General features: G+C 41.6%; 1 protein-coding gene across 2 annotated transcripts in view; it reads left to right on the top strand.

Annotated features, from left to right (window-relative positions):
• The first annotated feature begins 161 nt into the window (after positions 1 to 161).
• The window catches only part of igf2r (insulin-like growth factor 2 receptor), a 38150-nt gene continuing 23706 nt past the window's right edge, over positions 162 to 14605 (top strand). Inside the window, exons 1-9 of one of the 2 annotated variants that reach the window (XM_034527328.1) lie at positions 162 to 416; positions 1892 to 2031; positions 7831 to 7949; positions 9689 to 9787; positions 10527 to 10659; positions 10825 to 10936; positions 11642 to 11750; positions 11991 to 12150; positions 13410 to 13599. In XM_034527328.1, the coding sequence (XP_034383219.1) occupies positions 172 to 416; positions 1892 to 2031; positions 7831 to 7949; positions 9689 to 9787; positions 10527 to 10659; positions 10825 to 10936; positions 11642 to 11750; positions 11991 to 12150; positions 13410 to 13599 (1307 nt within the window). In that variant the 5' untranslated portion in view covers positions 162 to 171. Of the gene's footprint in view, positions 417 to 1891; positions 2032 to 7830; positions 7950 to 9688; positions 9788 to 10526; positions 10660 to 10824; positions 10937 to 11641; positions 11751 to 11990; positions 12151 to 13192; positions 13324 to 13409; positions 13600 to 14605 lie in introns of those variants that run through there. The other variant, XM_034527329.1, reaches the window with a different exon arrangement.

Raw genomic sequence — 14605 nt, 5'->3', positions numbered from 1 at the left:
TACATTGCAAAGTCAATTTCAGTACATGTCCCATGCACCACTGCTTGTATGTAAAACCCAGAAACTGTATGGCGCAAACCTAGTTCGCACTAAACGTGATTCTGATTCAGAGGACCAGTTTCACCCACAGACCTTGAAGGCGGCATCACTCAGCATCACGAGAGTCATGTGATGTCCTGTCATGTGGTGCATTCACTTCCTACTGATTTGCTCCACAGCAGACAGATTGCCGTATCATGTCGTCTTAGGCTCCACAGACTGCTATCCACCGCCGTAAACATGTTATTTATGTGTACATCTAGTCGTTTCTCGCCCCTAAAGCTGGTCCTTTGGTTGGTGGCATGTCTGGGATATTTTTCGGTCCGGTCCAGAGCGGAGGAGGACGGCAGCAGCCCGTGGTACCGGGACCTCTGCAGGTAACGTTATATGCATAGCTAACAATCACACACCTCCGACTAAAACACTGCAGCTAGAAACGAAACGCAATACGGTGAACGCGTCGTAGCCCCTTTTGTCAAGCCGAGTTTAATTCAGAAAATGTATCCGTGAGTGATTTATTTGCATCCGGTTTTCAACGTCTCCCGTTAAATGTGGCTCATAAAAACAACCAGCCGGCTCTTCAGTTCAGTTACAACATCAACTTTTAAAATCTTACATTTAGCGACCTCTTTCTGTGGCGTAAGATAGCCAACGTGCCAAATAACAGCTGTTTTTGTAGGTTAAAAAAAACGTGCTGCTTGATAAGTTTTAAACGGCCAACTTACTGTTGAAGCAAATGAGCTCAAAACTCAAATTGTCTCGTGCTAAAGCAGCCAGATAGCTTACGCTGCTGAAAAGTAGCTAGCTAACGTTAACTGTTACAGTTTGTTACAGTTTCTCTTCAAAGCAGGCGGAACAAGAGAGGGAGAAAGAGAGAGAGAGAGGCTCCAGTATGTGACGCGAGTTATTTCACGGTTTAAATAAGGACTGCAGGCTGTTGTCCTCCTCCACTGGCGCTCTGCTCGGGCTGCTGCTGTTCAAATGTTGACACAGCACGAAGGCTGCTGGCCGCTAACCTGTGACGTCAGGCTGCCTGGATGTCATTTCCTTGTTTTGGTCTTAAGAATACAGTAGTTCATTGGGGGGTAATTCAATGCTATTGTGTCTATGCAATAACTATAGCGAATTCACTAAGAGGCGTTTGAGCTGCTTATTTATTTGATTTTGTTTTACTTTTTTAAACTCGACACTCAAAACAAACAAGAGAAATTAGTCGTGGGAAAACATTTTGTAAATTCGTTTCAGAGCAAGTACTGAAGGAAATGGGGGAAATGACTCCTGGGAGCAACGGATAAACAACAAACAAAAATACACAAAAGACAGATATGTAACACACACAAGAGCTCCAGCTAACACTATTTTTTTGTTACCGTTTAACCAATGAATAGTTTTCTTTCCAAAATGTCAGTAGTATTGGAAGTAATGGACAACTTCACAATGTCCTTAAGCCCAAGGTGACGTCTTCAGATTGCTTGTTTGATTTTATTTCGATCAGCTTTCTGAATCCTAATATATTCAGTTTATAATAATATACACGAGACAAAGAAAAACAGCAAATCCACCCAACACAGAACCCGGAACGAGATCATTTGGTCATTTTTTGCTTTAAAAAAATAATTATATATATATATATATATATATATATATATATATATATATAAATAAAAATGTTAAGACTAAACAATTCATTTATTATTTAAAAAATAATTATGCAATACTTAGTCTTTAGATCGACATTGATCAGGTGCTGCAGGGCAGAGGCCTAATGTGTGCCTGGTATAAGTGTGTGCATTGCCTAAATGTTTTTCCTTCATTCTCCTTCACTTAATTTCTTGTATTCCCCGTGTTTCAGTTATAAATGGGAGGCTATTGACCAGGACAATAACGTGAGCTACACGCTAAAGCTCTGTGAGTCGTCACCATCGACCAGCTGTGGCCCCGGGACCGCTGTCTGCGCCAAGAACCTCGCCACCAAAGCTGACCAGTCTGTCGGTGAGTAAAACCCACTGACGGTGTACACTGGGACACAGTGAGGCTTGCACAGTTGCAGAAGACATATCTTGCTGTATTAGCTAGGTGTTGTGGAGTCATGGCAGTCTCCTGGGTCAATGGATAAACATAATAAAGAAGCTAAACATGAAGATTTTTGTGTGTGTGTGTGTGTGTGTGTGTGTGTGGGGGGGGGAAGCGTAGGCGTATTGTGTGTGTGTGTGTGTGGGGGGGGGGGCGTATTGTGGTAGGAAATATTTTTATTTCAAGGGTGTCGGTGCGAATGTTGTCAGCTTGGACATCTTGGAGCCTGAGCCATTGTGCTACCTATGACAGTGAAGTATCTGAGGTAGCATACCTGGTATTGGCCATGAGTTAGAGGGAATAGGGGCATCTTCAAATTCAAGAGTGAGACTTACTGTGTGTTGCAGTACTCCTATACTATTTAGTATGCCACGAAAAGATTTAGTATGTCTGAAAATATAGCTTGTCAAATCCAGTATGCACAAATATTGCATTTCTGCAGTATGCAAGCCAGTGTGCTTTTCTTGGCTGAGAGGCTGAAGTTCTTTGGAAGCAGACCTCTAAATTTGGCAAAATGAAATGAACAAGCAGCCACAACTGGCCACCAAAAAATATTATGCAGTTTGCTGGACACATTGTGGGATTAGTCCTGGACAAACTCTAGAAAGCACATGGCGACACAAAAGGCCTGTACGACTACGTTGAGCAGAGACTGAAGATCGAGGGTCTACAGGAAGAGCATTCCCGATTTTCAAAGGCAAGATCACCTTTTGTTTTCAGTCGAGCCATGGAAGGGAATAAAATAACAACCTACTGCAGCCTTGTATCCCGCGGTGTTTTAGTGCAGGATGCATGAGGTGGGCTCTGTGGTGAACATGTTGGACCTTGCCTTTACGGTCCTTTAGACCGACCGATATGGCACTCAGCCACTTTATACTGCTCTGTTAAAATGTTTACGAGTAACAAAGGAGCTTGTCCCATGTGACACTGCAGGAACACATCTACATTTCACGGGCTGTTGTGTTTTTATATATATAATTGTGGTGGTGTTTTGGCCACGTACATGCCATCTAGTCTGTTTCTCTGTGAAGTAGGACATTTGATTAGAACGATCTGGCTTACTAGATATAGGAAAACTGTAACTAAAAAAACCTTTATTGTCATTGTACAGATCCGGGGTGCTAATGTTGGTAGCATCAGGTCTGTGATCAGGAGTGTTAACTCAATTGTAAAGTGTTCTAGTTTTTAAACTTTAATAGTTTTTCCTGACTGCTTGGAAGAAGGTAAATCGATAATTTTTTGTTTTCTACATAATGAAAAAATGCGTGTTATTTTTTTGCATAGGCCAAGCAGTTGTCTGACCAACAGTCCAAAGCCTGAACATCTTGAGTTTACAACTATAAAGCATTCGACTTGCGAACCTGGAACCACCAAACATTTTTGCTTATTCTATTACCAAAATAGTTGCAGATTAATCTTCCTTTTGGCAAGTTCTGTGTGACGCATGGTTTAACCTGTGAGTTATGTCAGCCCGTAAACAGTGCTCAGCTATTGTGAGGTTAGTTATTGTAAGCATGTGTCTATTGTACTTCTAGGACAGGAAGTGCCACTAAGTTTGTTTACTTAGTGACTGGTAAGCATCATAAAACATGTAATAATCTAATTCCTAATGCTGACATGAGCGCTGAGGGGTTTTCTAGATGCAAAGTGAAGGGATGCTCTATGAGTACATTAGCAGATCTGATATCTGCACTGATGACGCCGAGTCTGCATCACTGCTCGTCCTGCAGAAGCTACCCTGTCTTTGTTATTTACATTAACTTTATTTATCTGAACACAGTTTTACTCAATCAGTAACTTGGCTGCATGGTTGAACTAATGAGTATTATATTAATAATTGTAAATATAAAATCTGTTAACTTAGTAATTAAAGATCTGGGCCAAATTTTCGAATGATTATTATTTTAAGTAGTGTAAATGTTAATGTAGTAATTAAGGATCGGGGTCAAACTAGTTCTAAGGATTATTGTTTTAATTGGCGTCCAATTTCTGTTGCAGTACTGCTACCTGTTCAGTGGTGGTTACATTGTGGTGTTTGCGTTAACATTGTGTGTCACTGTGGGAGCGTTCAGACCTGACCTTCAGTAAACAGACGGCCCTCTATTTAATCACGCTGGTGTGAATTGATGAAACCTAATTTAAGGCAGTGGCTGCCGTGCCTCTGTTTGGAAGCAGATAAACGATTCAGCCCCTGCCTCCCTGTAAACCAATTTGAATGTAATCATATTGGGGAAATTAGTCGAGCGGAATCAATTAGTTAATAATTCATTGTTTACGTTTTTATACGTCTTAAATGTGAGAAATCACTGCTTCTTAGTTTTTTTATATCATTAAAATGTATTCTAAATTTGAATTGTGGAAAAACAAAGACACAGTCACTCCATCAACTTGTGATGGGGTGACTAATTACAAATCGATAATGAAAATAACTGTTAGTTGCTGTTGGAACTTATTAACTAAAATGTTATAAAGAACATTATTAAGATCACAAACTTAATGTTTTCCTTTCACTTTTAGAGCTGCAGTGCTGAGTCAGTCTAAAAAGAACTCAAACCCGCTACTTCAGGTTTTAACTGATCTGATTTTATGATTTTTGTAGTTCTTCTCCTCTCTATTTCGGTCCTCTCTATTTTGGTTGTCACAATGAAATCCCTCTTGTTTGTTGTTTCCTCATCAATCGGATTCATTCAACTTTGGGACTGCGCCACAGATTCCCACACCTGGGTCACATGCCCTCCACTCCCCCTTTCACTCCCCCGAGCAATGAGCCCCATGGGGGAAGCGCCCCACAGCTTTTGAAAACCACAAATTAAAGGTTTGGTTTGCCCAGGGGAGCAATGAGCTGCTTCCATTATCATTCATCGGCTGACACGTGGGATGCCCTCTGAGATGTTTTTTTAGGGAAAAAACTATTTGATGAGTGAATTAGAGGACGGTCAGAAATACAAAACATATTTTCTTTCTTTTCTGCACTGTCCATACTTCTCTTGGATGCCTCCCCAATTCTTGTTTTTGTCCTTTGCATGTTTTAAATCTGAAACTGTGCTTTCCCAGTGGTCACGATCTGTGCTTTTCTTGCAGAAATTGTAATCGTTACCACACAGTTTATGACCTACATCACTTACATAAAGAATTAGGCACAGCGTGTTTTCATGTAGCTTGTTATAAGGGTGTTTATAAGGAGTAAAGGTGAGAAGGCAAGCCAAGCGAGTTTGTACGCTCATGACAAACCTGCGTGGAGTAACTTCGGACTCCGGCGTTTTATTTAAATGTGTCGAAGAATCTGTCTTTTCCCCAATTATCATTTCACTGAATGTCCTTTTCACGTGGGTTTTAAATCTGAAACTTTCCCAATAATCAGAATCTGGGCTTTTGTTGCAGAAGTGGTGGCACAATCTCACAGTTCATGCTGAGTAATTGCGTTCGACCATATGCTCATGTCACATTAGCTCCTGTTAATATCAAACTCCTAAAGATTACTTGACTCCGGATTGCTGTGATTATTTGGGGCTGTTTCGCAATTTCAGTTGCGTCACTGTCTTTGAGTTTTGCCCCTGACCTTTTCCAGAGACGACAGGCTGCCAGACGGAGTTATTTCAGAGACCCACAACAACGACTTGTCCTGCAGTCTGAGGTCGTGACCTTTCCCCGGTTACAAATCGGTGTCTAATAGCTCTCAGCGAGCCATCCGCGACTCTTTGTTTTCTGAGACTGACGACTCGTGCCTTTGTTGTAGGGTGTATTTTATTTATTTCCCTGCTTATTTCATGCAAATGTCCTCACCAGACTTTAGTTGTATTCCAAGAGGAAGATCACACAGGAAAAGTGACACCATGGCAAGAACAGTGTGCTCAGATGAGTTGCAGTTTAGTCATGCCAGTTGACTTATCACATGACAAAGGAGAACATCATCGAGCATAAACACTCTCAAACACAAATAGACACGAATGTCATGCTTTGCTCTCTCGCTCCCGCTCCCGCTCTCTCTCTCTCTCTCTCTCTCTCTCTCTCTCTCTCTCTCTCTCTCTCTCTCTCTCTCTCTCTCTCTCTCTCTCTCTCTCTGCTTATGACTTTATTCCTGCTGCCTTGACTCAGAAACCACACATGGTTGATTCTCACACTTCGACATGTATGGGTTTTTCTGCTTCCCCAAAATCAAAGTCTTTTGAGGAACAAACTCTCCCCGAACCTGTATTGGATTGAAAAGTGCCCGTACAAAGTTTGTGGTTTCAGACAATAGTCCATCACAAAGTCCAATGTGATGTCTTCAAGTTTCTTGTTTTGTCAGAGCAACAGTCCAAAAGAGAGAATCAATTAACTCTCACATGAGATAAAGGAAGGTCTCACATTCTCACAGTTAATCGCTTTTTCCCCCTCTCCTCCGTGTTACTTGACTGAAAGGATTCATCTTTTTATTTCTCCGTCAAAAAAAACTAAAAAGGTGCAGATTACATTTGTGAATTAATCGAGTAATTGTTTCAACTTTATCTACTCTAAATGCCAAAGAAACTCCAGTGAAACCATGCGTTCTCTGCTCCTTATCTTAGTCATAAATCTGTCTGATGATAACTACAAGTCAGTATCACAGGACACGAGCAGTGCTTCGGCCCTGCATACAGTTGGTGTTAGTAGGTCACCGTGTTGTTCAGTTACATTCCTTCATCCTTTGTGATAGCAGTCCAGCCATATCAGTGGGAACACACACACACACACACACACACACTTCAAAAGCTCATGAAAGTTTCCCTTAGACTGACTCATGCAAGTTCTAAAACACACGAGAGCTTTCGTATTTCTTTGAAACATTTAAAACTCAACAGGGACACTTGAAATGTGCACACGAGGACGAGAATGAGGTCATCAATTAGACACGGGCCGATACACTCGCGCAGCTCATTACAAAAGCAAATCTGTAGTTCTAATGCCTCTCCGAATCCAAATTGGTTTCTCTTCAGGCGAAATGTCTGGCCGCTAAATGACCGGCAGGAAGTAAGAAAACTGAGCTCATTGGCGTTTTTTGCCAATCGTCAGCGGCGCAGCGGAGACAAATTTGAGGTTTACGTTTGGTAACACATTTTACAGACATCCCAGTAGTTTCTGCTGTGAGTTTATTTAACCGCCCCTCACGTTCTTTGCATGCAGCACTTTTCCCACTGCTGTCTGGTTCTATCTCAATGATAAATTGCTGTACTGGCAGCAGAGTCGGGATGTCTTGCCACAGAGGTTCAAGTCGTGCGCGGGTCAGTAGAGGTTGGTGGGTGAAGCCATTATTCTGCCAGACTGTCTGCTTCAGTAACATACATATACATGTGTTTGGGCCTTTTTCTTTTTTTTTTATTCTTAAAATATCATTAGATAAATGTTATTATACTATTTTTATAGCAAAAACAACAACAGTTAGGTGCAGGAAGTCTCTATGTACACAATCTGTGTGTGGTCCTCTATGGGTGGCAAAGCATACACCAAAAAGACAAGAAGTTTGGAGAAGAAATGAAGCTACAATTGTCACACACGTTCATGTATCTTGTCCACCACCTCTCCGTCTTATGACTAAAGTCAGTCTTTCCACCCTTTTGTGTTGCAATAATTGCAAAGAAAATGTATTTAATAAAAAGTTAACGTGTGACATGTTTGATATTTTCTACACATCTATTATCGAAACTAAAGGCCTGCTGGTGCGTAATTGACTGATTGTTCGTCTTGTCTTTGAATGTGCAGGTGAGCTGTCGCTGCAGACGCTGTCTGGCACGGTGCTGGATTACAACGGCACCGAAAAATGTCCGGGGAGCAGCAACAGCATTCAGACCAGCATCAGCTTCCAGTGTGGGAAAACCATGGTGAGACCTGCACTCACACAAGGAGGTGTTTAGCTTCTTTTATCGGGATGATTTGTGCTTTTCCCGGAGTTGTGTTCTGGCTTATCCACTGGAGAAAGTGAAAGAGCAGCACTCGCCCTCTGCTCATTACCTCTGTTGAGTAGCCCTCGAGCTAGCCCCTTAAGTCCTCACTCAGTGGCAATTATTATTATTAATGACAATAAGATTGGTGGCGTTCTTTGGATACACGGAATAAACCACACACCGGGAATCCAAATGGTTACGGTCTGGCAGGAAAACATAAATATATATACAAATACAAATAATTAAATTGCTTTCAAATGCAAATTTGGAGATGTGCCACTATGACAGACTCTATGACTTGATCAGAAATAAGGATGGACTGCATGTGTCATGTGTAATCCGGTTTCATCAATGGAAGTTTTGCCTGTTTTTGAGTTTTTTTAGTTGTAGATGCAGTTTATTGTCATGATGCTTTGAACATGCTACAAAAGCGCAAGATAATAAACTTGGCTCGAGTATAAAGTTCCACCATCAACATGCACCGACATTGTTGTGCAATATTGAGGAAATGTTAATGTGCTTTGCTGTTTTTAATCAGTTATTTGTATTAAGCACATTATAGCTGACTGAGGCGAAGAATAAAACCCCTCCCGGATGTTTTTGAGCATTCACTTTTCTTTCACTCAGACGAATCTAAGAAAGCTACAATGACTTTTATTGACAGATGCCAGAAGCAGCTTTCTGCTCCCAGCTGTCACGAACGGAAGAGAACCTGTGAGGGCAAATAATGTGTGACAGTGACAGTCAGCTGCTCTGTAGTTCTGCTCCTTTGAGTCAATAGTGTTGCGTGTCTGCGGTTTCAGGGGGGGCTGAGAGGTGGGTTGACATTTAACACGCGTCGTTTCCTGTGTCGAGTCACAAGGCGCCGTATGGAAGAAGACGACCACAGTATATATTGTCTGTTCATCAAGTGTGAAGTGGAGAAATGAAAGTGGCTTATTTTTAGACTTTTTTTTACAAAGTCATCTAATGCTGAGAAGAAGAAGAAGTTATCTGTGATAATACTCCGCCTCAGCAGTGCACAGTTCATTGCTTTCGTTATTTTTTTGACACTCACAGACACAAATCTATTGTTTGCTCTATGTGTAGAATATTTACTAAATATACAATTCCTTAATCGACTTGAACAAGTGTGGCCACTGTGGTCTCTTTGCTCAATGCGACTCCTTGTCTCCCGCAAGATATTGATATTATGTGTTTTGTCTTTTTTCTTTTAGCAGTACACATAATGCGACATGCAACTTTCATTTAGTTTTTTTGACAACAGAAAAGCACATGTGTTTTCATAAGGTCTCAAACGCATGAATAATGTCCTGCCTCATAAGTCATTTGCAAAGCCAAAAAGCCTGACATTTTCAAATCTTTTCTTTCTTTCTTTTTTCATCCATGTTTACTTGCTTGCAGTCTCCTTCACTTACACTGCTATGTAAAACTGTAGGGTTTTTAATATACAACTTCGTCCTTTTCGTTTTGTCAATGCTAAGCAAACAATAGATTCAGGGAGCTCCAAATTCATAAATAAGAATTTTGTAACCCAAACACACACACATTCTGACACAAAACAAAAAGTGCCGAGTGGCGTGTTGTAATGCTGCTGCTGTTTACACAGCACTATAATGTGTTAGTCGCCATGAAACTCTCCGTATTACTCATGTGTTTGTGTTTGTGTGCTGCAGGGGACCCCGGAGTTTGTGGCCGTGTCCCAGTGTGTGCATTACTTCGAGTGGAGGACCTTCACCGCCTGCAACAAAGATAAATTCAAGCCACACAAAGAGGTATGCGGTGGAATAAAATGTTTTGACGTGTACGAGAGAAAGGAACTGCTGCCGTGTCTGTCGAGGTGTGATACTTGAGAAACCAGACGGGCTTGAATGGAAATGAAGAGCTGCCCTCCCACCCCTGCGAGGGTGTTTCCAGCAGTGTAGAGGACGTGACACATGTTGTCACGATGAAGCCGTTAATGATGAGTTTAACGTGGAACAATTGAGAGAATGTGTGAAATGAATTAAACTTGCTTTTCAAGCCACAATTAACTGTTTCGAAAGAGCAACAGACGCCCTACACACACACACACACACACACACACACACACACACACACACACACACACAAAGACCTGTTATTATGAATAAGAATCCAAAAACATGAATCTGATGGAATAGTTTGGAGGCTCGTTTAAAAATTGAAGCCTTCTAAAAATATAAAAAATGACTTGTACCCAAGTTATGGACAGATTTATCACAGCTTAGAGGGGATTGTTATTGCATGCGGGCACATTAATTACACTCATTATTATTATTATTATTATTATTATACTGTCAGATGCTACAGACCTGCAGAATGCAGTACAGAACCATGATGCCATTCTAACATCCACACAGAGATCTGATATGGCCTTTCATGTCTATTGTACAAGAGTGTCTTTTGATATTATAAATGACTTCCACCATGAACCCTCCGGTCTCCTCTGTGGACGATCAGCACCGCAGTAACACACTGCTCCTCTGTGTGCAGGTGCCCTGCTATGCGTTTGACTCTGATGGTAAGAAGCACGACCTCAGCCCTCTGATCAAAGTGACCGACGGCTATCTGGTGGACGACGGCAACGACAGCGTCGACTTCTACATCAACATCTGCCGGAGTCTCAGTCAGTACCAGGGGGAGGGTGGAGAGGCCCATAGATGAATGCATTTTTACACATCACTCTCTAATTGTTACAGTTTTGCTACTCCTAGTAGCAATAGAGTTTTTCTATGACTTACAAACTTCCCTTTCCCCCCATTGTCTCATATACTTCCTCTTCCTGTCTCAGACCGACCAGACAAATCGTGTCCAGAGGGCTCTGCAGCCTGTCTGGTCACAACGCAGGGCTCCTACAACATGGGCTCTCCTACCACACAGCTAGAGCTATTATCCAACGACAGGTATCTTCTCGATGAATGCTAACTATCTGTCATGGTCGTTGTCTGGACAAATCTTGTATTCTGTTTCTATGAGTTTAGATTTAACTATCAAGTCTGTACGCTCCCAGATCAGATCCTGCTCGCATTGGGATCTGATCATCCAGATGCCACATGCCTCGGTGGCCTGGCTCACATTGAGTCTGGATCTCTGAGGTGTGGACATCATGTCGGCACAATCCAGAAAATGTTTCATACGTGGGTCTCCGTCCTCTTCTTCCAACACGGGAGTTCCTCTCTGTCTCTCGAGGAGAGTAAAGGAAAGAGAGGGGGGACAACCGGGGGCTGGAGTCCAGCTGAGTCCCTTCTATTGGGAAGAATTGATGGGAACATGCGTTTATCATCGAATTAGCGGAGCTTTGTTAGCAGCTATTCTTCAATAAAACATGTCTTCTAGTAAACAGCAACAATAATAGGATACTTTCATTGTAAATAATACATAGGAAATGAAATATGACGACGAAATATATCCGATCAGGCAGGTTACACATGTGCAGAAACGGCTTATGTTTCTAGAAGGGCGCATTCGATCACAAAGGTTGCGTTGTGAAGACGGGTGTAACCACGGCTTAAGACATCTGTGGAGTAAGCCCGATTGGACTGAAGGATACACTTTGAATGTAATTGAGTGAGAAGTTGACTTTGTTTCTTGTCTCCTCTCTTCTCAAGACTGAAGTTACACTATGAAGTCGCTGCTGGTTCAACTGTTCCGGACTTCTGCAACAAACACGATCCTGCCGTCACCATCACTTTCATCTGTCCGTCAAGCAGACATTCGGTAGGTCACACACACACACACACACAGACACACACACTATGCAAACTTGTGTCTGCTGGATTTGTTTTAATCTGGTGCTCACACCTTTTGTGTTGTATTTTCAAACTTATTCCGAGAGACGTTGAGAAACAATTTTTCCTTCTTTCCTGATACTAATCTTAATACTTGTGTATTAGCTTTTCTGATACTGGTATCAAAACGCAGTTCCCGCTTTACGAGACGTGTCCTTTGGTTTCCCAGGGCAGCACTCCTAAGATGACAGCAGAGTCGAACTGTCGCTACGAGGTGGAGTGGGTGACCGAGTACGCATGTCACAGAGACTACCTGGAGAGCCACACCTGCAAAATGACCAGCAAACAGCACGACATCTCCATAGACCTAACGCCGCTCACCTTGAGCTGTAAGTAGTTCTTCCTCTACACCTCTGGTCCCCACCTACCACCTGGCCTGAGACTGTCACAAAACCCCATACCTGTTAACAATACTAAATTACATCCTTTTAGTTTGTTTTTAATTATAGGATGCTCTAACCTCAGGTTTTTATACCGTAATTATAAAACGGATCATTCCGGTCTTTGATTATGATTGAGCGTCACCAAAAGGTACAGGCCGGCTCACTGTGGGCCGACTGTATCAATCTCTCTCACACCTGATTGTGGCAAGTTGTGTCAGAGTAAAATAACAAGGATGCATTTGGATGTGATTACCGTGGCAACGGGCCAAGTCCCGAAGCATCCGGGTCAGCCTGACAGCTAAACAGAATTTGTGGTCGGTTCAGAGATGGATTGTCAAACATTCACCAAAAGGGAGCGAAATTAGGCTCTCGTCGGTTTTTGGCACTGTAAAAAAACAAAAAAGGGAAAGATGTACCACTGTGATGTCAGCAGTTAGTGTGTTACTTGTGCTTTTATTTTTTATTTTCTTATTTATTTTATGAAACATTAGCACATGTATATAATAACCCTTTATAAAAGCAACAAGCCTCTTGCTTAATTTAACCTCTTGAGGGAGTGAGTACATTTTTCATCATGTCCTCATTCCTCCAACTGGTTCTTATAGGATACAAGAGCGAACACACAAGCACAGAAGAAGGTGTTTCCATGCTAGAGACATGGAAGTCACTAACTGGAAACCCCATCTTGCTAAATTCTGCTAGATGATTATGTATGTAAATTAAAGCCCAAATGTTCCTTCTTTCTTGTGTTATCCACAATAACATATATATATATATATATATATATATATATATATATATATATATATATATATATATATATATATATAACCCGCAATAATGATTGACTCACAGGGATGCTGTTTTTATCCCAGTCAGAGGAAGTAGCTTCATGAGTAAACTGTACGGACCTTCCTGTTTTTTTTTTTGTCAGCTCATAGTTAGAAATAGAAGACAAAACAAATGTCCCTCTCGGCCTCAGAGTTCATGCACGTGGTCTCTTGTATGTTTAAAGCCAGATGCAGCTGATTTCAAATTGAAGCTGATCGCTGTCAGTGTTGTTGCCCATATTAATCGTATTTACTAGAAATATGACAACATGGTCCATTGGTACTTACGGTAAGACGATGACGACGATGATGATAATAATCAGTCACCGGACAAATATGTCAATTTACAATGCTGCTTTGTGTTTGTGTGTGTAGCTACAGACCACCCGTACTACGCACACTCTGGGCCCATTGACGGGGATGACAGCTACGTCTACTACCTGAACGTGTGTGGAGAGATCCCCACTAACGAATGCGGCGAATACCAGTTTGTATCGTCCTGCCAGGTGAAGAAGTCCGCCGATGTGAAGAAAGTGGCTGGAAGATATCAGAACCAGACATTACGGTAATGTGTGTGTGTGTGTGTGTGTGTGTGTGTGTGTGTGTGTGTGTGTGTGTGTCAGTCAGTCAGCTGGTCGGTGTTTAGAGTTTGTCTGTGCTTTCTGCTTGTCAGTCAGCTCTGATGCTCCCTTTTGATTTTGATGGTGCAATCACTGCTCTTGGGGAAAACATAATCACGGTTTCACAAATACTTTGTAGTAACAGAAGTGAGTTTTGCTTTAATGCAAGGGAACAATGGAGTGCTTAGTTTTTATGTTGCAGTCGTCAAGTTGAGATTTTATAAATTAAAATAAATTGTATGCAAAGCAGGAATCGGGCCGCTTTGCTGATGTTGAACCCATAACCCACCGCTGCTTTATTTATTGTAACAATGTTCTATATTGTATAGCACCTTTTACATTTCTTTAATCTGTTTGCCCCCTTGCTAACCTTTTGGTTTGACTTGTTCATACAAAGTTCTTTGTTGAAGAATCACTTGTTGTTGTTATTCTGCGACACAGGGTTTAAACAAAGGAATGCGGTTGCAGCAAAAACACAAAACCAGGAGTCGATTCCTGCGATGCATTGTTTTGAATTTGCATCACGATGAAAGCAAACAGCAGCAACAAAAACACTGGTGGATTTTCTGAGCAAATAACACGGTCGTTAATAATTCCAGCAACTTAAAATATGTTTGATCACCAAGCATCATGGATGCAAACACAGGTGTTGATCTTTGATACCACAATGGAGCCAGTTCTCTGTAGAGATGTGGGCGGCTTCCCATCATACATCATACATCATACAGGAACAGCCCGCTGGGAGCAATTTGGGGTTAAAAGGACAGATCGACATGGACTAGCGGAGCCGGGGATTGAACTGCCGATACTCTGATTTCACCAATCTATCAATCTATAACAATACTAAAATGATCAAATTGATAATAATAAGCATTATAACTAAAATATTGCCAACAATTGGGTTACTTTGTCCTGAAGTTCTTAATTAAATAAGAAAATAAAGGATGCGGT

This window comes from Cyclopterus lumpus, chromosome 24 (genome assembly GCF_009769545.1).
Source record: "Cyclopterus lumpus isolate fCycLum1 chromosome 24, fCycLum1.pri, whole genome shotgun sequence".
In the NCBI taxonomy this organism is placed as follows: Eukaryota; Metazoa; Chordata; class Actinopteri; order Perciformes; family Cyclopteridae; genus Cyclopterus; species Cyclopterus lumpus.
Note: the sequence above shows the minus strand (reverse complement) of the source record. Positions and strands in the feature narration are given on the sequence as shown.